Consider the following 27,398-nt stretch of genomic DNA (forward strand, 5'->3'; position numbering starts at 1 on the left):
ACACCAATTTACTAATATACAGTTTGAAAATCTTATAAAGCTGGGGTAATATCAACAAAATAGTTCTTTTTATGTAAATTTGTAACTGCATAGTCTTATCCAGTTTTAAATCTATGTTTTTAACAAGACTTACCTGTCGACACCAAAGTTTACGAAATATTTGTAAGTAGGCAAGTATCATCAGACACAGAGGTGCCATATATGTAATTAGAAAAAAACATATGTGATACACCTTTGGATACATGTCACCTAGAAGAAAAAGCAAACAATTGCTCAAATGTAAATCTCAAACTGCATCACAGTCACAGTGTAATACTTTATACTCTTTGGAAACCAAACACAGCTATATTACATACTGAAATATTACTGGATTGTTCTGCTAGGTTTCATATTTTCATTACTTTCAGTGTTGCCTTGAGGCAGAACTAAAGAATCATATCACATACACTGAGTCACAGTCGTAGACTTTACTACTGTATTAGCTAGAACAGTTTTTGTAATATTCTTATTGTATCAATATGTTTCCATGGAAATGTGTTAAATGTATGTGTGTGAAATGTCCATATGTACATAGTACCTGAATTTATCTTCATTCATCAAAAGTGCACAAAATGCCTCTTCAAAGTGTTAAAAAGCAGGTAAATATATGACTATGACACAAAATGGATTTCACTATGAATGTCCACAAAACAGTTTAGCACATTAAATATATATTGTTAAAACTATACCAAAGAAAATGATGGAACTTGAACGAAAGCCAAGGGAAACATTATGAAAGACAATTAAGAATTTAGTCCATCCAAGGCAAAGCTATGGCACCTGCACCAAAAACGATTGGCACCGAAAGACTGAGGGCTGACCACATAAAACCATATAACAAACAAGGCACCATTGGAGGAAGTAAAGAAGAAGATCATTCAAATCCATGATCGTGTTTGGAAATAGGTGATGGAGCACAGATATCTGGTAAGAATAAAAAGAAAATTACCATGGGTACATATTTCAGACTTAGAAACAACAGCAGAAGTAACAGAATCTGGGACCTTTTTGTGAGCTCTGTGACAGCCACTGTGGGGAGTCGGGCTGCACTCTATACGGAATGCCTTTGTGTGCTGGCTTGCCAAGATGCACTGAGGGAAACCTTGTAGCTGTTGCTAGTTCATGGAACAGACCCATTTCTGCCCTTTTTAGGCACATAGGGCCTGATTACAACTTTGGAGGAGGTGTTAATCCATCCCAAAAGTGACGGTAAAGTGACGGATATACCATCAGCCGTATTACGAGTCCAATATATCCTATGGAACTCGTTATACAGCTGGTGGTATGTCCGTCACATTTGGGACGGATTAATACCTCCTCCAAAGTTGTAAAATACAGTGAGCACTCTGACGAGTAAGTGACACCCACCATTTTGTTTTTCATTCTTGTGCCTCACAGCATTGCACTCTAGTGCCTTAGAATGTTGCCCCCCTCACATGAATATCATGGAACATTAGCATTTATACTTGCCAGATATTTCATTAGCTATTTAATATTACTGATCTCAAATAAGTAGAAATGTTACAATATTTATTTACCATATCTGCTGTTACATGTTATTAAATATTGTGCCCCTTTCATTCTCTGGTCACTTGAGTCACATATGGGTAGGACCAGTAACTTGCAGCTGAGCAACAGCAAACCACTGACTACCAAGAATATCACTAAAATTGATACTCTCAGCCCTTTCTCTGTTCTGGAGGATATGGATGACTCTAGGGTGCTTGTCGGGATTCTCCCTCCAGCATAACAGACTCTCACTCCACTTCTGTGAATAAACTATCCTCTAAGCTGCCTACAACTTCTGATGCCTCAATGCATAAAAAAGGTAAACAATACACTTCCCCTCCCATAAAATCCACTGCTATAGTCTCAGTGGAGTTTCTACTTGAGGACATTTGGGGACTCACACCTTATATGGAGGACATTAATAAGCAACTTCAAACTTTAGATCAAAAATGGTCTCATGTGGACAATAGAGTTACTCAGAAGGAGCAAAGGGTTGAAGTGTTCGAAGATACTGTGCTGACTGTAAAGATGCTGCAATCTGAAATCTCATCTTTAAAAAAACTTGCCTAAGACACAGAAAATGAAACAAGAGAAATAATTTGCACATTTATGGTCTGGCCGAAGAAGAGGAGGGTTCCGATCCCATTTTTTTTTTCCCAAACATTTCTTACCAAAGTCTTAGACCAACCGTCTTTTGAACATACAAAGGGAGCATAGACCAGGACATTCATCTCAGGCTGCCTCAACTTCACAGAAACCTAGAGGGTTAATCCTTTCCATTCTAGAATACCTGGATCTACTTAAAGTCATCAAAGCAGCTAAAGCCAAAGGTTGTATTTCAAGTTCCAAATCCAACTTATTTTTTGCCTAGGACTTAGCTAAAGCCAAAGCAGACAGGAGGAATACGTTTCTCGATATGCAACCAACACCGAGCTCTCTCAATGCCAGATTTGGTTTATTCCACATTGTTTGTTCAAAGCAATATACAATAACAAACATACCACTTATTAGGACCCCTCACACCTGCAAAAATGTATTACTAATTGCAGGGGAGAGGCAATAGACATCTCCAAATCTACTGTTACTTGATTTATTGGTTATTTGAATTCTTTTAATACCTTCCTAGCCATCAGTCCTTTTATTGCCAGTTTATTTATATATTTATATCTATCTATATATATATCTATATATATATCTATATATATATATATATATATGTATATAGAGATATATATCAACAACATTCATGAAATACTTCACGAACGACCGCACTCCGGGGTCTCTTATTTCACAAAATGTATTTATTCAGGCTCCGTTAACTTCGTTTACAGCTCAACAATCACCCGCCCAACGCGTTTCGGTCTGAGAGACCTTGATCACGGGCATTTCCGGTAGGGGGTTTCTGTTTCCACATTTATATCTACAGATAACAACTCATTAAGACTCAACATATTTCTAAATGCACTTTGAAACTACATCTCTCTGCTTGTTAAGTTTAATAACTGCAGTCTGCACAACTAAAACTCACCCATAATTTCCAAATAAGTTAAATTATTAACTAGTGCACTATAAACTTATAATGCTGCATTCTGGGAGTTGTAGTTACCGCAAAACAAAACCAATTTAACCAATATGTTGATACACCTCATAAATGTGCGTACGTGACATACTGTCCGTGTCTCCCCCATAATAAAAAAACTAAAATATTAACCAAACTGAATATTAGCTGCAAGTGCTACAGAATAGAAAATAGAGAATAGAAAAAACTGTGTTTTATGATTATTTGCAATGGCTGCCATGTAAAATTACAAATGTACAAATAACTCCTCATCCTGATTCATCCCCAGAGGGGTCAAGGTTCGAATCTCCAAGATGTGTTTAGACTCCAATTGTCGTAGTCTCTTTTCTCTGTCCCCTACTCGTTCACTTGTGGGAACATGGTCAATCGCAAAAAAAAGTCATTGTTTCCCATTGGCTATCATGTGCCAACTCCATATGCTTAGGCGTGGCATAATTTCTATCTGTGTTGACGATGGCACGAATATGTTCAAGGATCCTTTTCTTTGTTTCACATATGGTGCTCCCAACATACTTTAAACCGCTGGGGCATTCAATAACATATACTGTGAACTGGCTCTTACAAGTGATATGTTGATTAATACTTTTTGTGACACCATTACCGATGGTGTATTCCTTAGTGTTTTTCGCAATTTTGCAAGCCTTGCAATTGCCACATTTCCAGAAACCTGTTTTTTTGAGCCAGTTGCCCCTTTTCTGAGAGCTAATGTGACTTTTCGTGATTCTGTCCCGCAAATTTGGCGCTCTTCTAAAAGTCATTCGAGGAAAGTCTCCCATATTCTCCTTTACTATAGGATTCAATTGGAGAATAGACCAGTGTTTTATTAGAATCTTCCGTAACTGGGAGACATTATTGGAGTATGTTGTGATGAAACGTATAGGATCCTCCGATTGATCTTCTAACACAGAAGTTTATTTATGAACTAATTCTGTTCTCGAAATCTTTTCCACTCGCCGTTTTGCCTTATTAATACATTTCCTGGGATACTGTCTGGGGATAAATCTTTCTTCTGAGGCCTTTATATGTTTAGCAAATTCTCCAGATTCTGAAAAAATAATTTTTATCCGTAAGAATTCGCCATATGGTATGTTCCATTTAGTATTGGGTGGGTGAAAACTATTGGCATGTAACACTGAATTTGTGGCAGTAGATTTTCTGTGTAATGTGGTATGTATCTCTCCTTCTCTTATATAGATTTCTGTATCCAGGAACGTCACTCCTGTGTCACTGATTTCATAAGTGAATTGCAGTTTGGCAACAGTATTGTTCAAAACGTTAAAATATTCCTTAAATTCAATTTCTGTGCCATCCCAAATTAGAAATAGATCATCAATGAGTCTTAACCAGCTAATGACTTTCTGCTGGAATCTTTCATTTTCTTCTGCCCATGCTATTTTCTGTTCAAACCAGCCCATTGTTAAGTTCGCAAAATTTGGAGAAAAGGAAAAGCCCATGGCTGTTCCTTTTATCTGTAAAAATAACTGCTGGTCAAACTGAAAGAAATTATTGGTAAGGCAGAGATGGATCATTTCTAAAAGCATTTCATTATGTTGGGCAAATTGAATATTTCTTTGGCTCAGAAAGTGCCTACATGTCTGGATGCCAATCTGATGTTCAATATTGGTGTATAATGAAATGACATCCATTGTTATCAACTTATATGAGTCCTGCCATGGAATGCAATCCAAATGTCTCAATAAATCCCCTGTGTCTTTCAAATATGAATTTAAGTTACATGCCAGTGGTGCTAAAAATAAATCAATATAATTTGATATAGGTTCCAATAAAGATTCATTTGCTGAAACTATTGGCCTCCCAGGTGGATTTTTGGGATCTTTGTGAATTTTGGAAAGAAAATAAATTGTGGGAGTGACCGGATATTCAACTGTCAGGTATTTAGCCTCCTCTTGATTAATAAGGCCATGTTCTATCCAATTTTGTAAATATGTTTGAATCTGCCACATGTTTCGTAGGATTGCTATTTATGGGTTGATAATAAGTTTAATCTGATAGTTGTCGCATTGCCTCCTGTACATATCTGTTTTTATCTTGAATTACAATATTCCCGCCCTTATCTGCGGGTTTAATTATTAAAGTGTCATCTTTTTGTAAATCACGCAAAATGTGTACTTCTGTTTTTGTCAAGTTGTTTTTGCCACAAATCCATTCTGTTTTATAAAAGTCCTCAACAACAATTTCAGCAAATAAATCAATTTTATTTCCTGCTGGTAATGCTGGGCAAAACTTGGACCTAGGTCTTTTTTTAGTTAGGCCTGCTCCTAATGGTATTATCGCCTGTGATTCGCTAATCCTCTTGCGTGCAATCCAGATTTATTAAAGTCATTAAGGTATCTTTATCTTGTACCATTAATTCATAGGTTGGCGTGGTGATACATGTTTTACTAATCAGATTTGCATCTCTGTGAAACTTTGCCAATTTGATTTTCTGTATGTATTTGTATAAGTCAATCCGTGTCTGTACTAAATCAATGTCGATGGCAGGACAAAAATTGAGGCCTTTCTTCAATCGGGACTCTTCTTGTGATGACATTACTCTATCAGAGAGATTTAAAACATTTAATTCTTGAATAATATTGCGGTTTTCCCTCTGGTGTTTCTTTGAATTCCCCCTCTGTCCCCTTCTTGTGCGTTTGTTTTTCTTTCGCCCCGTCCTCGTCCTTTTCCACGTCTGCTGCTCTGTTGGTCCTTGGATTGTGGTTGGAGAGCGAGGCGCATTTCGTTTAAAAGTGTCGGATTCGATTCATATGATGTTGCACTTCCATCCTCACTTGCAATGGTGTCACTATGCACAGAAAGAGATTCAATACTGGAATTTTCCGATCTTTGAGATTGTGGCGAATCAATTTGAGCTCCATGTTTTGCACTCTGAAATTTGTGCGAAAATGTGAATATTTTTCCTTCTGCATAATCCTGTTTATCTCTCTAAAAATTTAAATTGCTTGCGCGCTATAACAGTTTACTCATGTTGCTGTACTTTCAAACCTAAATCATTTTTAATTTTCTTTTCTTCCTCAGTCAGAGTTAGAGAGTCCAAATCTTGTTCAAGATTTTTTTGCTCATTTTGAATTTTATCCAATGCTATCTCTGCATGCTTAATAGGAATTTCAACCAAACCTCTCGATGACTCCAAAATATGTGTTCCCCATACTTCCAATAGGGCACTGCTGGCATCTTGGTAACTTGGCATAATTCTTATTCTCAAACCTCTAGGTATGCGTTTTACTTCAATGTATGTTTTCAAAGTCACCACTTCCCACCATTTATTTATTTCCTTCCGAGACAATTTCTCCCATTCACGTAATTTAGCTTTAACATTTGAAGGGTATATATATATATATATATATATACATATATATATATATATACATATATATATATATATATATATATATATATATATATATATATATATATATATATATGTATATATATAAATATATATAGATATAGATATATAATGTTTAATGATTTCACAAATATATGTTCTAATTAGTTGTTACTATGGTTGTAGCCTTTCTTTTAGGTATGTTCCATGTCTCGTCAGGATTCCACAGGTATCGTTTTATAGGGTTTGATCTCCCCTCATTTTTTCGGCCGCTTTGAGTTTGGTTGTGTGATCCCCATTCCATTGCCATATCGCCTGAACTTTTTGTTTGTCATATAGGTGTATTCTTTTTGTTATTCTCTCAAGGTTATTGGTTTTCTACTTTCATCTCTCTCCATTTCTTCCTACTTCACTCTTTTCTTTTTCTATTCTTCATTCTTTCTTTTCTGGTGACTACATCCAGAGCTTCTTATAATGTCCTTTTTCTCTTGTTTTTCATTGTGTGCTCTTTGATTTATTTTCTCATTTACATGTTGTCATTGCTTTTTTGCTGTTATTGTTACATATTCCAGGTTATACAGTTTTTGCTACTTTTTAAATGGCCTTAAAAATTGTTTCATGGAAACTTAAATGTTTTGGTTCACCTATAAGGCGTCAGAAGCTTTTAACTCAGATTTGAAAACAAAAAGGTGATTTTGTTTTATTGGAAGAAACTCTTGAATCTGACAAATACTTGTTTTAAACTTTTAAAAAAACATTGTGGGTTGGCTACATCTTTGTCTCCCTGGGTACAGGGAAATATAAAGGAGTGGCTGTATTATGTCATAAATCCTTTGACAGTAAAGTTGTTTCCCAGGACTCAAATGCTATGGGTAGGTGGTTTACTGCATCCATGACTATTTATAAAATACTGTAACTATTTAAAATGTCTATGCACCTGCTACCTTAGATATAACTTTTTGGCCCGATGTGTTATCTGAATTGGTGTCTTTAAATGACAAATATTTAATTGTTGGTGGTGATTGTAATATTCTTACTGACCCATTTATTCATCAACACTCTAAAGGCAAATTTATCCCATCATCCATGCATTCTTAGTTTATATTTACTATACAAAAAAGATCTCTAGTGGATGCTTGGAGACTCCGTAACCCTACCCTCCAAAACATTTTTCTTCCCTGCCCACTTTTCCCTATTTCAAATATCTTTGCTTCCAAGTCTCTTGCACAACATATTACGCATTCAGATATTGGTTGCCTATCAATTTCTAATCACGCCCCTGTCACATAAGATTTAGATCTTCTTACAGTTACTCTTGGCATTTAATGATGGAAATGTAATAACTCCCTTTTTCTGGACCCTAATTTTACACAGAACTTTTAATTGAGAATGAGACACCCGCATATTTTCCCTCAGACTATCTGGGACACCTTTAAAGCCGCCTTTAGAGATTTCATAATTTCTTTTGCAGCCCACAAGTAAAAGTCTTCCTCCAAAAAATGTAATCTAATTATGAATACTATTAAACAATTAGAACACACTGATTACCTGTCTACTTGTAAAACTTGTGTGGAAGAGTTGATTCAAACTAAATTTGCTTTTAATACGATTTCCACAGAGAATGCTACTTCATATTCTTAAATCCAGACAGGACAAAATAAGGCTTGGAAACTTCTTGCAAATTAACTCAACATTCAAAAAGATCAAAACAAAACAGACTCTATCTTAACCATCACTAACAGCACATAAAAATAAAGATATAGTATCTGAATTGCCTACCTTTTTTGGGCTCTGTACACATCAGAATCCTGTACTAACCAGGAAGTTATAACTGAGTATTTATCCTCTATCAAATTTTCTTCCCACCCTCATATAGGCCTCTCGTCATTAGATAATGGCATTCTCATTGTGATGACATTATCACTGCTATTCGTTCCATCAAAAAGGGGAAGGCCCAGAACCTGAAAAATTACCTATAGAATTTTATACACAGTTCTCCAAACTTCCCACACCCAAAATACATCAGGTTTATACTAATGTGTCTGTCTAAGACACTCTAATACATCTTATACCTAAGGAAAACCAAAACCCAACACTCTGTAAAAATTACAGGCCCATTTCCCTTTTTAATTTGGAACATAACATTTTTCAGAAAATACTTGCCCTTTGTCTAGGTCCTTTATTACCCACATTAATAGGAAAGGAACAGACTGGCTTTCTTAAGGGTAGACGTATTTCAGATAACACCAGATTATTTTTTAATGTTTTAAGTAAGTCCAAATCATATAAACATTATTTAGCAGCTGTTTTTATGGATGCCGAAAAGGTGTTTGACTCGCTTAGTTGGCCTTCTATTTTCTCTACTCTTTCTTGGTTTCGGCTTTAGTGCTAAATTCATTTATCTCATCTCCCTGTTATGTTCTTCTCACAAAGCATCCGTCATTGCCAGTTACCTTATTTGTCCATCCTTTTCACTCCATTGAGGTGTTCATTATTAGTTGTTCTTGCCCTAGAGCCCTTTTTTTTATAAAAAAATTGAATAAACCCAGATATTAAGGGTTTCCAACATGGAGACAAACATTTACATTTTTCAGTTTATGAAGGTGACATTCTGGTCTATTTCTCACGGCAACAAACCTCCTTCCCATCCTTTTGAATGAAGTCACAAACATTGCATTCATTTGAGGATATAAACTAAATGCTGATTAGTGTGAAATTCTCCCTTTTAATAAACTATGGTTTCATACTGATTTCACTCAATAAAGATAAGATCAAATATCTTTTGGACTATGGCTTTGATGCTATGAGAAAAGAGATAGTTGCCCTCAATCTCAAAGAGGTTCATGCATCACTAACATCTCTTACATTTAGATAGATTCCTTTAATCCTATCTTGGTGTTGATGCCTGGATACGATAAAGGTGAAGATAGTCCCTTTAATACTATGTTATCTTTCTAATATTCCTATAAATATCTCCAATTTTCATTTTAAAAGAATATACTTTATCTCATCCAAGTTTGTATTGAAAAACAAAGGCCCATATTTATACTTTTTGACGCAAAACTGCGCTAACGCAGTTTTGCGTCAAAAAAATTAGCGCCGGCTAACGCCATTCTGAAGCACCATGCGGGCGCCGTATTTAATCAATGACGTTAGCCGCAGGCGCTGCCTGGTGTGCGTGGAAAAAAACGACGTACACCAGGCAGCGCCGGCGTAGGGGAATATGGAGCTTAGGCGCCAAAAAATGGGGAAAGTCAGGCTGAGGCAAATTTTTCGCCTCAACCCGATTTGCGCAATTTTTTTCGACTCCCAACCCCCATAGAAATGACTCCTGTCTTAGCACAGACAGGAGTCATGCCCCCTTGCCCAAAGGCCATGCCCAGGGGACTTCTGTCCCCTGGGCATGGTCATTGGGCATAGTGGCATGTAGGGGGGCACAAATCAGGCCCCCCTATGCCACAAAAAAAATATATATATACTTACCGGAACTTACCTTAATGTCCCTGGGATGGGTCCCTCCAGCCTTGGGTGTCCTCCTGGGGTGGGCAAGGGTGACAGGGGGTGTCCCTGGGGGCATGGGAGGGCACCTCTGGGCTCCTTCCGAGCCCACAGGTCCCTTAACGCCTGCCTTGTCCAGGCGCTAAAAAACGTCGCAAAAGCGGGCGTACGTAATTTTTTTGACCCGCCCACTCCCGGGCGTGAATTTTGCCCGGGAGTGTAAATACGGCGCACATGCCTCGGAGTCAATTTTTTAGACGGGAACGTCTACCTTGCATATCATTAACGCAAAGTAGGTGTCCACGCTAAAAAATGACGCAAACTCCATGGACTTTGGCGCTAGACGCGTCTAACGCCAAAGTATAAATATGGAGTTAGTTTTGCGTCGGAAGTGCGTAAAAAAAAAACACGCAATTTCGGCACAAACAGAGTATAAATATGCCCCAAAAAGTCTTGCATGTCTCTTCAAAAACTTGAATCCCCCAAACATATGGGGGGGTCTTCATTTTCCCATTCCTCGTTCTCACAATACAGTATCTTTTTCACTTATCAAAGTGGAATCTTTTTTCTTCCCCTATTGGTAGATATTGAAAACATTTTCCTTTACCCTTTTTCTTTTCAAGAATTTTTATCATTTACTGAGAAACATTTATACCTATGTCTTCCCATTTTAAAAAATGTGTGTAAGCACCTCAGACCTATTTTTAAATCCATCAACTCTTTGATATTGATTCATGTCTTGCTTTTATCGCTGTTTCTCACTCCCAACCTAAAATCAAACTAAATACATGTCATTGATATCAGTGGTCATCAACATATCATCAGCTGCAGCATAATAATATTCTACCCCTCCTGACCCTTACTTAGTCCCGCTACTGTTAAATTCCACCTCAGTGTCTTAAATATAAAAATAAAACTAACCACTTCACCAACTCATCGAAATAAAACAGACGTGGAGCTACACTGTGAATCTAATTTACAGACTTCCTTTACAACTCATAAGTGGAAAAAATTTGATTAATATACTGAAATATTCTAGAGCAGCTAATGCTATCCAAACTTTATTTTTTTTAAATTTACAAAAGACTCTTGATCACTCCTGCCATTCTACATTGAATAAATCCTACACTCACATCCTCCTGTTGGTCATGCAAGAACGCTTTCTCTAACCTTAAACATATGTTATCTTCCACACACACACATAGCTTTTATTTTCATCAACATTTTCCTTGGAAGTATTTCAGAGGACTGGTCTTCTCATTCAGACAATGATCAGGCACCAGATTTATTTCTTGCTGTTGCTTTTCAGTATATCACCAAAGCACAGAAAGACTCTTCTAATACATCTTTTCAAGTGTGGTGGAATAGTGTCTGCTATAATCACAGCCGTGATATAGTGTATGCCAATCCAATTACTCTTGCTATCAAAATAGATCTTTTTTGGTTACCTGTGATGATTTTCCTGAAAACCCTTGAAAAGAAGGCAAGCTTATATAACTGTTACATTAAAGAGGTACCCAGACCTCCATGACTCTTCGCTGCCAGTATAGATAATTTATTTAAAATGTTGTTTCTTGTTGCATATTTGTTGCTTACATGTTAGCAATGATATTATAGTTTTGTAATTTCCCCTGATAGGCTATAATAAAATTATTTTTTCTATCTCTTCCTTTTTTCCTGTTTATCTTTCTACTCTATAACTATTTTTCTAGTACTCAATAAGATCTCTCATGCTCTTCTCATCATAATGTATTTACTTGCTTGTACATTTATCTACTGAGTTATCTCAATTGCTAAATAAACTTTATCCTTTAAACTTAAAAAAGAAGTAACAGAATCCACATCTCAGGACAGAAGAATTCCATAGAAAGGCCTTCATCATCTGTGGCATCATTCCTTCTTAGTTGTGGAGTACAAACACATTTAAATGTCTGTAGACAGAACTGCTGCTTACAATATAGCATATACATTGAGTGGGCTTTGGGACATTCCCTTCCACAAGAGTGAGTGACTTTGTTGTCTATTTCAGTTGCCTGCTACTTACGCAGTGTATTTCCTCCCTACTTTTCTTCTCACGATGCTCTGATTGTATGAGTTGTATCAATCCACAGTTTACTTATTTGCTTTTGGCACTCCACATGCATGTTTATTTAGTTTGTTAACGATATAATGTTTTACCAAAGCCTTCTGCAATGTTAGAATACTAAATTGAAAATGATGATGCGTCAGTCTATATGCATCACAACAGATGTGTGCATTGGTGGCCATCTTGCAGTGGGTTTCCTTCAATAGAAAACTCATTCTAAGGTTTCTGGTCATGCATCTGTATGTGTCTTGTCATATGCATATGTATGTCTCTGCAAACTAACTCAATCTAGACCTACTGGCTTTGTCAATGCTAATTGATAAGTTGCAGCTCTTGTACAGGAGATGTGATGAATAGCAAAGATCTGGAAATATGTGTTTTCCAATATCCTTCAAGATCAGTGATGTTTTTGTAGACACAGCTCTTCCCTCTGTTAAAGGACTCATATCAACTATATGGTGCCCAAGCTAATCCCTTTATTCCACTCGCTCTATGTCCATTTAAATGGAGAGAGCACCCTCCAACAATCTGCAAAACAAGTGACCCACACAGTCCGTTATGTAGCCATCTTGACACTTTAATGGCTGCTCTTTATTGATGAAAATCAAATCAATGCGTTCATTTCCAATTACTGGGATGAACCGCACATGAAAGTTGGTTTTCACATTTCAGCCATTGAATCAGGCCTCCTTAGGGCAAAAATTCTAAGGACTAATACCTTAAATGAAGGTGCCTATGCTTTTAATGCCTAATCTTGGGTCTCTTTCCTCCACAACCTGCTACAAACCACCATGCATCAATGGTCGTCAGAAATCCTTACAAGAATTCCAATTGTTCATGTGACCGCCAGCCGGAGTCAAAATGCCTACTTCTGCCCTTAAGTTGGTGTTTTCGTTCAAATCTGTGGGATGCCTATCTGAGGAGCACATTGACATGCAGGTCATGCTTTGCACAGACAGGCATTCCATGGACTTAGGCAGGCAGTCAAATGAATAACAACAGTTGATGCATGGTGGTTTGTCGCACTAGTTATTAATTGCACTTTGGTCTTTTGATTGACTTATAAATCATCCCTACAAGGTAACATATGCTAATGTATATGTATATATATATATATATATATATATATATATATATATATATATATATATATAAATAAATATGGAGCATCAAATTAGCAGATGAATCGGAATCTCTACAAGAGCTGACAAAAACATTTACTGTCTGTCCTACATAGATGTAATAATGCTATATGTACTATATATAAAAATCATGTTTGGTTATAAAATATATATTTTTTTTAAATATGTTTTTATTTTATTTAATACAAAGAAGAAAAAAGTAAAAGTGATAACATAGTGTGAATATACAAATCAACGTAATGCAATGCGCTTCATGCAGTTTTCCCCTAGATCTTATGGTTACAATAGTTTATCTATATGTAGCAGTGCACGTGGGAGCCACAGGGTGTTAAAAAGGATGTTGGCGAGCACACTGTAAGTGGAACGAGGAAGGGGGAAACTAATTTGGGAGAACTATGTTGTATGAAAAGAATAAAACAAGAAAATTATCAATAGGGTGGGGGAGTATGGGAGGGCCGGGACGGGAGGGGGGCATCGGGGACATCCCGACCGCGGTCACACATCGGGGGGGAGCAGCCCAGAGGCACACACTGCCAGTTGAGCGCGCGTCCGGGACCTCCAACCCCCCCGCTCAGAGTATGTCCATTCCTTTTTTTTTTTTAGCTCAGTGGGTTGTTTAATTTGTGGAGGGTCGTTCTGGGGAAGCAGTAGAAGTTTGGAGTTGACACAGTTTATAGTGTTAGGAGTGTATTTGTATTTTTTTTTTTGTATATTTTTTTTTTTTATTTATCGATTGGGGAGATCATGGTGGGCGTGCTTCATCTTTGTTTTCGAGTTTTGTGACCAAGGAGTTCCAAGTATTCAGTCCCTTAATCTGGATCCCCTTGGCCAATAGTGATTGCAGTGTGCGAGCCTCGGCTCTGGCCCAACGCAGCAATTCTGAGCGCCACAAGTCAATCCCAGGGGCTGCTGGAGCTTTCCAATGCATAGCTATTAGGCGTCTGTATATCACCAGTGCCAGGGCTATGCATCTCAGAGGGTGCTTCCATTTTTTTGGGAGGGGGCCTATGCTAGCAAGCATAGTTCCGGAGTGAAAGGGAGCTTAATTGCCGTCCATTCCGACAACAGGGTTATGATATCATCCCAAGTAGTGTGGATCGTTGGACAATCCCAAGTCATATGAAAGAAATTGGCATCGGAATTTGCACACCTAGGGCAGACCTGTGATGATTGGGGGAACATACGTGTGATGCGGTGGGGTGATAGGTAAGTTTGATGCACATAATTGAACTGGGTATAGCGGAATCGTGGGTTGCGAGAGACTTCTTTTACCATGTTCAGTGCTTGGGACCTGGCAGTGGATTAGACAGCACGCCGTCCCATCTTATTTTTGCTTGGTCTTGATTATGCTCAGATTGAGCGGCGAGGATCTTGTGTATACTGGCTACGCTTAGGGGGGCGGTTATGCTGCCAAGAATATCGTGGAGCGTGGCGGATATCTTAGGCTCTAGGCTACCAGAGCACCAGACAGAGCGTAGCACTTGTCGCACTGCTCCATAAATTATGAAACTACCCTGCCCTAAATTGTATTTAGTGGAGAGAGCGTTGAATGTTAGGAGGTGGCCTTCGCTGTATAAATCCCCTATGGTGCTTATGCCCTTATCGATCCATCTACCTAGACCCACCTTGGGAGCTATATCTGCCAGTTTCGAGTTAGCTAGTAGTGGGATCCTGGGAGAGTACGACGGAGATTGAGCGTCTGATAGTACGTAGCGGCCCCACAACTGATGTGCTATTTTCAGTAATATATTGTGTGGGTGTTTGGGGTTCTCACGGTTCATTAAGTATTGAAGTACTCCCGTGTTACCCAAGGAGGATAGGATCTGTTGTGGTTCCGCTTTGTCGGGGCTACCAATCCAGGCGGAAGTCCAGTGTAACTGGGCGGCAGCGTAGTATAGATCGAATCTGGGAGCACCCATGCCACCCATGGTCAGTGGTTGATGTATTTTGGTTAACGCTACCCGTCGCCTACCATTTCCCCAAATTAATGCCGTCAGGAGGCTATTCAATGGTTTAAAGAATGAGGCTGGTAGTATCAACGGCAGAGCCATGAAGAAATATAGGAGACGGGGAAGGATTATCATTTTGGCAATGGCCACTCTTCCCATAGGTGAGAGCGGGAGAGAGCTCCAGAAGGGCAAGGAGCCTCTGATAGATCTGATCGCTTGTCCTAAATTTCCGTCTCTGAGATCTTGTGTATCATGAAATATGTTTATGCCGAGGTATTTAAAGGTGGAGAAGCACCATTTCAATCCTTCTGGATTGGCGGGTGCTCTGTGAGCCTCAGGAACCGGTTGCATGGGAAATATACACGATTTTGACCAGTTCACCTCCAATCCGGCAAGTGAACCGAATTCACGCAGAAGTTTCAATAAGGGAGGCAGGGAATCATTATAATTACGGAGAAAGATAAGGGCGTTGTCTGCATATATGGATACTATACGGTGCGTTTGGTTCTCCTGGATACCCCATAAGGGAGCGACCAACCGTAGGCGGGCCGCCAAGGGTTCGATGGCAAGGGCGAATAATAGTGGGGATAATGGGCATCCTTATCTGGTTCCCCTTTCGATTTTAAATGGCTGGGAGATTGTGTCACCTGTCTTGACTCGTGCAATAGGGTTAGTGTAGAGCACCCTTACCCATGCAATGTATGCCCGACCGAAGCCCATGCGGTGGAGGGTCTCCATCAGGAAGGTCCAACCAAGCGTATCGAATGCTTTTTCTATGTCTAAGGACACCGCAACACTGGTGTGATCGTTCTTTGGAGAGTTCGCCATCAACCGTAATAAATTTCTGATATTACAATAGGTTCTGCGTCCGGGGATGAAACCGGACTGATCCTGGTGGATCAGGTCCGTCATGTATGGGAGCAGTCGGTTGGCCAATAGTTTACCTAATAATTTACAGTCTGTGTTCAAGAGCGATAGGGGTCTGTATGAGCGTACATCTAAAGGGTTGCGGTCTGGTTTAGGGAGTACAGCTATTAGAGCTTCCCGACTAGTGTCAGGAAGTTGGCCCCGATCTCTTGCTTCGGATAACATAGTGAGGTATGGGGTTAAAATTTACGATGAGAACGTGGTGTAATACTCCGGCGGGAGACCATCGCTACCGGGAGCTTTGTTTTGTGCCAATTGCTGCAGTGCCTGTTGTATTTCTAGTGTGTCTATTGGCTTGTCCAGGTCAGCTATTTGTATAGCGGTCAGGCGGTTTATAGTAATGTCTTCGAAGAACTTGTCTAATTTTGTTGTGGAAGGAGGAGGGTGGGCTTTATAGAGTGTGCAATAGTAGTCCCTGAAGGCGCCATTAATGTCCGCCTGGGTGTTCACGATTAGGCCTGTGCCCAGGCGTATGGAGCCTATGGGGGAGCTCTGTGGATTGGATCTTGTGAGCCATTATAGGAGTTTCCCTGGTCTATCACCTTCCGAGTGTGTGCGAGCCATGTGGTGTCGATAGTCGAAAATACTTAGTCGTTTGTCTGTTTCATACCACTTTGTTCTTGCCTCTGAGAGCTCCGCCTGGCTAATCAGGCCACTAGCGTATTTATTTTCGGAGAGGAGGACTTCGGCTTCTAGGGCGCATAGTTTGTGTATTAATGTTTGCCAAACCCCTACTATCTTAGATATGCAGGCGCCCCTTATTACTGCTTTGTGGGCATCCCATTCAATTGCTCTGGATTTCGTTGTCCCGTCATTTTGAGTGAAGTAGGAAGAGAGCTGTGCGGACAAGTCATTTCTAAAAGGCGGGTCCTGCAGCAATTGGGTTTGTAATCGCCATGTAGGAATGCAGGCGCGAGGTCTGCCCCAGCTAATATATGCTATTAGTGGGGAGTGGTCTGAGATTACCCTGGCAGAATATTCGATGCTCGTGATTTTATGTGTTAGGTCCGGAGAAGTGAGAATGAGGTCTATGCGGGTATGGAGAAGGTGTACCGGGGAATAGTAGGAGAATTCACGGTCTTGTGGGTGTAAGTGCCTCCAGGTATCTATTAGGTGGCGATCTAACATCCATTTTCGCAGCAGTTGCGAATTTTTGGTGGCTGGGGTAGCGGTGATAGGGGGGTGTGATCTATCCTTGTCTATTTGCGGGACACAATTCATGTCACCGCCCCAGATACATGCTGTGAGTGAGTCGTTAGATATGTGGGAGATGGTATTGTGTAAAAAGTCTCCTTGCCCTACATTCGGGGAGTATAATCCGTTAATCACCAGCCTCTCTCCGTCTAACTGGCCTATACGGTAAGATGTATAAACCTGCCATTTTTATCCGTAACACTTCGTTGTACTATGTAAGGGACCCCTGGCGCTATCCACACGAGGACTCCTCTAGCGAAGGATGCATTACCCGAGCCGTACGTCTGTCCCCCCCAGTTCCTCATTAGTCGGGGAATGTCTTCTGAAGGGATGTGTGTCTCTTGGAGGATGGCAATATGGATGCGGTGTCTTTTTAAGTGTGCGTATATTTTACTGCGTTTTTTTGTACCCGCCATGCCCTTCACATTCCAGGTCATGATGCTATATGTAGGAGATTTATTCATTGTATTGGGAAGGGGCTTGGCGCGTTGAGGCTATGGGAACGGGATCCCATCCCCTTTATCCAGCTTGAGTTGCTATCCATTTTGCTTGAAATTTGTGCATGTGGTGCGAACGCCCCGCTCCCGCCCAGCGGGCCCCTCCGGCCCAAGGATACTGTGCTAAATGACAAACAAAAAGAATAAGGAAGAGAGAAACAACAATGAACCAAATAGAAAGGATATGTCGGGGGATACCCGAAATGTAACAATTTGGCACAACCGGTGCCTAAACAGCAGTCCAAATGGTGCAGTTCCATTCGGAAATTTCACGGTTGAGGGGTGGCGTGGATTGGTATGGGGTGGGCAACACTTGGTCCACCGGCAGGATAGTTCTGTCCCTTTGTACCTGGTGCGGTGGTCCCGCCCGCAGGAGTCGTTTCAGCGTTTAGTCCGCATGTTCGCTGCGGCCCCGGCCCTCACGCAGGAGTCGTGCAAACCTCCGACCGAGCACCCCCGATAAGCCGAGGGTCCCAGTGCACCGGTGCCCGATCCGGGAAGAGCGCGGCAGCCACCTGTAGGATGATATTAAAGTTTGTCGGCAGAACGCGGGGTGAGGTCCGGGCCCTTTAGGAGCTGGGAGAGGGTGGAGCCAGATCCATCTCCAGGAGAGCTGCCGTCAGAGGTGCAAGCCGTACTTCTGTTGTCAGCTTGTGATCCAGTGAATGTGCTGGTTTCTATTAAGCTTTGCGCCTGATCTGCTTTCATTTGTGATCTCGTCGGCCGAATTATTGTTTTAGTTTTCTTTTTCTTGTTGCGAGCAGGCGTGATCCATTCTTCTGTTGTATCTTTACTATCAGGGGAGACGGCCAGTCCTTTTGCATTGATCCAGGTCCAAGCATCTTCTGGGGTTGAGAACAAGAGAGTTTTTTCACCGTTAGCTACGCGAAGCCGGACGGGAAACAATAATGAATAAGAGATACTGTGTTCTCGTAGTAGTTGCTTTATTTTGAAAAATGTGGCACGTTTACGTTGGACTTCCATCGTGTAATCCGGATAAGCGGATATAGTGCTGTTCTCTAAGTTAATGAGGTTAGATTTCCGGAAGTGCTGAAGGACTGAATCTCTCACTCTGTAGTTCAAGAAGCGGGCTATCAGTGGGCGCGGTGGAGCGCCGGGTCGCAGGTGTCTGTCCGGAATTCTGTGCGCTCTTTCTATTACTGGCGCGTTTATGGTGCTTTGAATGTTCATTATGTCTGTTAGCCATTTCTCAATGAAGTCCTCGGCTGTTGGGAGTTCCATGCGCTCCGGGATGCCGATAAATCTTATGTTGTTGCGCCTTGATCGACCCTCCGCCTCTTCAGTTTTACGTTGCAGCTGTTCTAGTTCTGTTTCCAGGTGTTGGATTTTGCTTTTCATAGTTGTCACTTCTGGTTGAGTTTGTTCTAATGAGAGTTCTGTGGATTGCACTCTATCTTTTAATTTACGGTGGTCCGCCCGTAACTGTGAGACTTCCAGGGCGGCGGCGTCTATTTTACTTTCCAGCGATGTTTTCGTCTCCAGTATTGCTTGCATGAGTTTGTCGAATTGGAGGGAGTGCGTTTGTAGTGTCTCGCTCAACTGGAGCAACGTGGGCTCTTGTGTGATTGATCGTCCAGCGATGAGGGGAGGAGCTCCTTCGGATGGGGCCCCCAGCTTGGGGTGTTTGGGTTTGACCATGGTTTGATCTGTGTTGCTGGGGAGTATAGCTTGAGGAGGTTTCTTGAGGAGGACCTGTTGGGGCTGTACGGGAGTCTTGTCCGACCTGGTAGCCGCTGGGTTGCTGGCAATACAGGATGGCCACAGGTGGTGTGGTCCTGCTGCAGGGCCCTGTCTGCTTCCGAGCAAGTAGAATCTGTATCGTCTCTATCGGTGTTGAACTTGGGGCCAAAGGGCCCGAGTCCCAGGGGAGAGATGTGCCCTTAACTGGCTGTTTTGTAGAATATCCCTTGCAGTGAGACTGCAACTTCGCCCTCCTCCACTGTACAGCAGTTGGTTTTTTCCACCTCTTTTTATTTATTTGTTTATGTATTTATTATTATTTATTTTTTCACTCTTTTAACCACACCCTTTTTTTTTTTTTTTTTTTTTTTTATTTTGGGTTCCCTCGTACGAGCCCCTCTCTGAGAGTGCAGCTGCTAGAGTTCGCTGTGGCTCCGATTCCAGGGCGCCAAGTCTCTTTCAGTTGGGGGGAAGAGGCAGGAAGGCACCGGCAAAGAATCGCGGCCTCTCCTCCTGGCCGTCCGCTCTTCGAGTCTAATCAGCCTGGGGGGAGGGGCTCCAAATATTCAGGCCGCTCCGACGGCACCAGCAACCAAAGTGGGCATCTCACTCAGGCCCTCGTCCGCAGCTCACCGGGCCCGATCCTGTCCGCCCGGTCCCGCGAGCCCGCAGCCCCCGGCCCCAGGGGCGCCGTCGAGGCCGCAGCTCCGCTCGCCGGTCGCGCACAGGAGCCCAGAGCGCGACCGGACCACCGTCGGCCCACGGGGCAAAAGGCGCCCCAGCAATACCCGGCCAGGTGGCACACGAACCTCCAGTGAGCCGCCGGGCGTCAGGGCCCCGGGGCAAACCAGCGCGAGCCGCAGGAAGGCCCGCCACACAACGGGGCTGGGGCCGCAGACACGGTCCGATCCCCGATCCGGGCCAGGGCCACCGCCGAGGCGGACCAATCGGTTATTTAGGGTGCGGGACTTACCCCAGTTGTTGTGGGGGAGCCCCGGTTGTTCATGGCTGTATAGGGACCAGGATTATTATGCAGAAAGGCGGACCGTGAGCGGAGCTCCAAGCTCAAGCGTCCGCTCCGGCCGCCATCTTGACCACGCCCCCTTTGGTTGTAAAATAAATGTATAAGTCAGACCACATTTTTCTTTTGTCCACTCTAATATAATAATATTCACATTTCTGCTCCTTTTAAGACTACTGATTTAGAATAAAAAGATCAGGAGACATGAAAAAGGCAATTACCAAAGGCAAACCCTGCTCTCAGACTCTCCTCCAATGCCCAATATCTGTGCACAGTAGATTCTGGGGGCATGGTAGCTCGGCGTCATGCATAGTGTTAGAAATGGGGTCACTAGTTGGCAGTCGGTTTGCACCCTTTCCAAGTATGGACACTCATTCTAGTCAGGATAAGGGAGCTACCTGCTCAGATAACCCCTGCTCACCCCCCCGGTAGCTTGGCACGAGCAGTCAGGCTTATCTCAGAAGCAATGTGTAAAGCATTTGCCCATAACAAACAGTAATACAATGAAAACACTACAAAAGGACACTACACCAGTTTTAGAAAAACAGCTCACATTTATCTGTGTAACACAAGACCAAAACGAGAAAAATCCAACATACAGAAATGAAAATGTGAGTTTTGCAAGAATTAACTTAAGAATACAGTTCCTTGAAGTCAATAGCTCCACCTGGGGCTATCATGGCATCGTGATCAACAAAAACAACAGTTCAGGCTGGTTGTGGTGTCGTGGGCCAGCTTCGCTGTTGGGAAGACCCGCAAACAGTACCTTTGGAATTGCAGGGTGTTGTGATCCCCATGATGAGTTCTCAAGAGCGGCATCACTGGCGTTGGGGTGTCAGTTCCTGAGGTCGGTGCGGAGGCCTTCGGGCCTTTTGAGTCACACTCGTTGCGTATCGAACTCCAGGCAGATGAAGTCAGGAGTGTTGGCGTGGATGGCGTCGACGATGCAATGTCCGGTGTCCACAGGTCACCATGCAGGCAGCAGCTCAGTGATGGCATCCAGCAGCGTCGGTGAGACCAGGGCTGTGGTGTGAAGCAGGGTAGTGCGACGTGCGGTGTCACCAGGTCACGGTGCAGGAACGTTGTCATTTTGAAAGCGCTGTTGTTAGTAGGCCCAAGTCGGCGGTGCAACCTGGGACGGTCTCTGTGCGGCATCCACAGGTCATTGTGCAGGCAGTGATGCCTGGTGACAACACTGGAGTCGATGGTGCTGGTGTAGGAGGGCAGGGGCTGCAGTGCGGGATGGGACAGTGCTTCATGTACCCACGAACAGTGTCCACAGGCCACAGTGCAGGCAGCAGTGCCGGTGTCAGCAGGAGCGGTGCCGTCGGGGATGCCCAGGCTGTGGTGTAAGCAAGGCGATTATGGAGTGTGAGGCCCACAGGTCACGAGGCAAGCAGCGGCTCGGTGGCGGCAACAAATGCCGCCAGCAGTGAGACCATGGTTGCGGTGCAAAGCGGCTCCGTGTGGCAGGTCACTGTGCAGGCCAGCAGCATCGTTGGCAGTGTCACAGTGTTTTTTCTTCCTGAAGAGCACAAAATACACAATTCCAAGTGCTGTAGGCAGATGCAACTGAAGTCTTTGGTGTCCCTGAGACTTCCAACACGAGGTGAGCTCTACTCCAAGCCTTTGGAGAACTTTCTCAAGCAGGATACACAGAAAAGTTCACCCTTTGCTCTCTTTTAAGCCAGAAACAGCAACTTCAGGCCAACCCAGCAAAACAACAGAGCAAAGGGGCCGTACTCTTCCTCCAGCTCTTCAGCTCTTCTCCTTGTCAGAGGTTCCTCTTGATTCCAGAAAGGTTCTAAAAGTCTGCGGTTTTGGGTCCACTACTTATATCCCTTCCTGCCTTTGAAGTAGGCATATTTCAAAGGAAAGTTTATGTTCTTCACAAGATCCTGCCTTGCCTAGGCCTGGCCCCAGAGTCACTCCAGGGGGTTGGAGACAGCATTGTGTGAGGGCAGGCACAGCCCTTTCTGGTGTCACTGACCACTCCTACCTTTACTCTAGCCCAGAATGCCGATCAGGATTTGTAGGCTATACCCCTGCTCCATTTGTGTCACTGTCTAGAGGGAATTCACAACAGCCCAACTGTCAGTTTGACCCAGACGTGGAATACATAAGCAGGCAGAGGCACAGAATTGTTTAAACAAGAAAATGCCCACTTTCTGAAACTGGCATTTTCAAACAAACAATTTAAAAAACAACTTTACCAAAAGATGAATTTTTAAATTGTGGGTTCAGAGTCCCTAAACTCCACAGCTCTATCTACTCTCAAAGGGAATCTGCACTTTAAGGATATTTAAAGGCAGCCACATGTAAAACCTATGAGAGAGACAGGCGTTGCAACAGTGAATACAGAATTTGGCAGTATTTCATTGTTAGGTCATGTAAAACACATCAGTACATATCCCACCTTAAACATACACTTTACTATGCCCTTGGGGCTCCCTAGGGCTTACCTTAGAGGAACGTTACATGTAGTAAAAGGGAAGGTTTGGGCCTTGCAAGTGGGCACACTTGCTAGGTCGAAATGACAGTTTAAAACTGCACACACAGGCACTGCAGTGGCAGGTCTGAGACATGTTCACCAGGCTACTCGTGTGGGTGGCACAACCAGTGCTGCACACACAGTAGTAGCATTTGAGTTACAGGCCCTGGGCAATGCTAGTCCATTTTACTAGGGACTTCCTAATAAATCAACCATGCCAATCATGGATAAACCAATCACCAATACAATTTACACAGGGAGCACTTGAACTGTAGCACCGACCAGTAGTGGTAAAGTAGTGGTAAAGTGCACAGAGACAATAAACCAGCAAAAAAACAGATAAGAAAGAAATCAGAGGAGGAAGGTAAAGGTTTGGGGATAACCCTGCAAAAAGGGCGATTCCAAACACATAGCATGAATAATCAACCTGTTCACAGATCTCATTGCACATGGACATGACTTTGGGGGAACATGTGCTGGGAACATGGCATGACTCAACACTGATCTCTGTGACTGGATTCTGCTGTGTACTGCTGAAGTCTGTGCAATATAAGTGCTTATTTTGGATGGGATTCAAATATTAGCGGTAAAAAAACTGGGGTGGCCAAGGAGCCTAGAAGGGTGAAACACCTGAAACCAAGAAAGTCAACTAGAAATTAAAAAAGGGCAGATCCTGCATGCACATTTAAAAAGAGGCCCTATGTGTTTGACATTTTGTGAAACACAGATCAAAATGACAAATCATGCAGTCATGTATAAACTGTTTTCCCCTAAGTCTTAGAAACTATTTTAATCACAATGTATCCGAGGAGCACAGGTACTGAAATGTATCTGATAATTCAAACACAGCAGTATATCATCAATCCTCAATTACTGATGAACAGGCAATAAGTGCAAGTGGACTTCTATACTATTACACATTTCCCCTGTGTGAGAGAAGCAAAGATCTCAACACATGTAGGACCCTAGGCCCTCTGGTAAAGGCCGAGCCATTATTGCAATACACATCACTATCACTCTCTCGATATCCAAGATATACAGAAAGTCAAAGACTGCTTCATTTGCGTGTATACTGCCTTTCCTGGTACACCAGATGGCAAGTTCATCAGTTGTCAACTACATTTTGTGAGCGATTTGGTTGCTGGTTAGAAAGGGGCCATAATCAAGCAGCAACCACAATCCTTGGAAGGGTGAGGCACAAGCAAACCCAAATTAACCTGTGTACAACACCAAAGTAGCTTGGCGCAGACCAGTCAGGCTTGACTTAGAGGCAAGGTGTAAAGTATTTATGCAGCACTTTGAACAGTGATAAAGTGAAAACACAGCATAAGAAAATCCCACACCAAATTTAGAAAAATATAGAATACATTTTAATAAATAAAACAAGCACAAAGCAATAAAAATCCAATCACTAGAACAGGAAATATGAAATTTTAAAGATTAAAAAGGAAATGATGCCAAAAAGCCCAAAGTGTCAAATAAGTATATCTGGTCGTGCTATTCCAGAAAAAAGTCACAAGTTCAGGCCTATCACAATGGAGTGTGGGCCAGCTAGAGGAACTCAGCTAGGCCTGCTGCACAAGAGTACCTGAAATACCGGTTGCAAAGAGTTGAGGATTCCCGTGTTGAGGATGTGTCACACAGCCAAGGAGATGCCTCAGTTCTGAAGAGCTGTGCAGCTGTGCAGCATAGTCCTGCATTGTCGTCGAGAATCCTGTTGATGAGGGTTTGCGATGGGAAGTCCAGCGTTGACGATCCATCGCACAGTCAAATCAACGCATTGTTCCGAAGTGCTGTGAGGCTGCCAAGTGAGAACATACGTAATTGCTGAGGCTGCTGCCAGCTAGAGAGTTTGGATGCAAGGGCCTGCATCAGTGAAGCTTTGCACAGCTGCAGTTCCAATGCGGGCTGCGAAGTTGATGTGGATTCCTAGCATTGAAAGAACCCTCACAGCAGAAGCAATGTGTCAGTTCTGGTCAGGATTGTGTTGTGCAGCAGAGGATATACATTGGTTCTGCTGGATCCACAGATGGGCTGGGAGAGCACCTTCAGGCTCACTACCAGGGGTCCCGGACTGGCACCACTTGGCAGGCTAGGACTCACAAATGGCAGAGTCCAGGTGCAAGGTTCAAGGTTGCTGGTCCAGCCAACAAGTCATTGGATTCCCTCTGGTGTCCTGGTTTTAACAGATGCAGCTCCAGTCCTTCTTACCCAGGCAAGAAGGCAGCGATTCAGCACAGTAATGCAGCAGTCTTTCAAAGCAGCAGTCTAGCTGAGTGGCAGTCTTTCCAGAAGCTCAAAAGTCATACCTGCAGCACAGCAGACCTTCTTCCTGCCACCTTATTCATGGGCCAGAAATATTTATGCCTGGGTCTTCCTGTGAAGTGGAAGCAACTTCTAAAAGTTTTCATTTGATGTCCACAGGTATCCTTGACTTCCCTGCCCTAGCTCCAGATTAATTACAGGGGTTATGATTTCCTTTGTGTGGAGGCAGGGCACAGTCTATTTAAATATAGGTAGGGGGTGTGCCAACCTCTGCCCTCCCATCCTGCTGGTGATCAAAATAGTATACCTACTATGTTGAACGTGATATTCCTTAGAATATCTTCTTCTGTGTAGGAGGCTGGCCTGGTTTGTAGTGAGCACTTACGCTACTTACATCTTAAACCAGGTCCAGTTATCCCTTATTAGTAAAATGTAGGCAGTGTCTAGAATCCAGGCTCTCTAGGGGTGGTTGAGCAGCCAAGGCTTATCTAGGAGACATGCAAAGCTCATGCAATGCCACTGTAGTCACACAATACTCACACACATGAAAGAAAATACCCAGTGTTACAAAAATAAAGGTACTTTATTTTGGTGACACAAATGCCAAAAATACCATGGAGACTATACTACCATAGGCGGTTACTAATCCACAAATTAAATACACTAGTGTGCAGAAATAGCATAAAAACAGTTAGCAAACAGTGCAATTTGTGAAAATCACAATAGGTAGAAATGGGCCTAGGGGGAACACAAACCATATACTAAGAAAGTGGAATGCGAATGTGGTTTCCCACCTAAGCAAGTGTAGTGTATAGATGGTCACTGGGAGTATTAGAAAAGACCAAAGGTAAGTACTGGTACCCACCCCAGAGCCCAGGAAAGTAGCAGTAAAGTACAGGAACTTTTGCAGAACACACAGAAACACAGGAAAGATTATTGAAGAACCAGAAGAGACTGCAAGACACCAACAGTGGATTCCTGGACTTGAAGACTTGTGGATGAAGAGGACCAAGTCCAAGAAGCACAGAAGAATCCAGGGAGAAATTGAGCCCCTGCTAATCCAGATGTATGTGCAAAAGAAGAACCACTGGTGAAGAAGATCAGTCAGTACTGCACCCAAGAAGACGGATTCAGGTTCCTGATTGGTGCACATGATGACCCACGCCAGATGGAAGATTGCAGTCTGGTTTGCGTAACTGGAATCTGCTAACAATCTTTTGGCACATGCAAATCTCATGGTTAGCGGAAAATGGTGCTGCCCGGAACCAGGAGGGACCTGGTGGACTCAAACCAGGAGAGGGGGTCAGAGGAGGCTCTCAGCAACTTAGAGAGCCCACAGAAGACCAGACAGCATGCACAGGAGTCCTACAGCAAGGGGACAAAGGAGGTGCAAAAGGAGGCCCACACAGAACTACAACAAAGGATCCCACGTCGCCGGGGAACGATTCAGGAAGATGTGCATCGCAGGATAGAGTGCTGGGGGCCATAGCTGCACGGTGTACGACGAACTTCGTGGAAGGATGCCAACAAGCCTTTGTAACTGCAAAACACGTGGTGCAACAGGAGTACTGTCTTGGGTGGGGAGGCAACCTCTTACCTCAACCAAAGTTGGACAGTAGAATGTCAGGACCGTCGGAACCACTTCAGTCTACCAGCCATGATGCAGGATTCAAGCAACTCGTCAGGAGAGGGGACCCATGCTGCCGATGCAGTGAGGTGCCTTCTGAAGCAAGGGAGTAACTCCTTCACTCCAAGGGAGATTCCTTTGCTCTTCTGGTGCAGGGTGAAGACAGGCTGTCCTCTCAGGATGCATAGCCAGGAAACAGTTGCAGTTGCTGGCAAGAGCTGAAGATACAATGTTGCAGAAGTCATCTTTTGCTTCTTTGTTGAAGTTTGTAGAGTTCCTGGAGGGTCCAGATGTAGTTTCTTTGGTGAGAAGGTGAAGTAAAGGATGCAGAGGATTCCTGCTGGAGTCTTGCAATCTGAATCTGAAGAACCACCCAAGAGAGAGACCCTAAATAGCCATGAGAGGGGGATTGGTCAGCTAAACAGGTAAGCACCTATTAGGGGAGGGCTCTGAGGTCACCTGCTGGCACTGGCTACTCAGATGTTCGCAGAGTTCTCTGCCAACTTGGAATACAAGATTGTAAAACC

General features: G+C 42.8%; 1 protein-coding gene across 1 annotated transcript in view; it reads right to left on the bottom strand.

Moving 5' to 3' along the window:
• HCRTR2 (hypocretin receptor 2) overlaps positions 1–27,398 on the bottom strand; it is an 818,959-nt gene that overhangs the window by 268,740 nt on the left and 522,821 nt on the right. Inside the window, exon 4 of the mRNA XM_069236773.1 lies at positions 134–249. Coding sequence (XP_069092874.1) covers positions 134–249 — 116 coding nt within the window. The remainder of the gene's footprint in view (positions 1–133; positions 250–27,398) is intronic.

Source organism: Pleurodeles waltl, chromosome 5 (genome assembly GCF_031143425.1).
Source record: "Pleurodeles waltl isolate 20211129_DDA chromosome 5, aPleWal1.hap1.20221129, whole genome shotgun sequence".
Taxonomy (NCBI): domain Eukaryota; kingdom Metazoa; phylum Chordata; class Amphibia; order Caudata; family Salamandridae; genus Pleurodeles; species Pleurodeles waltl.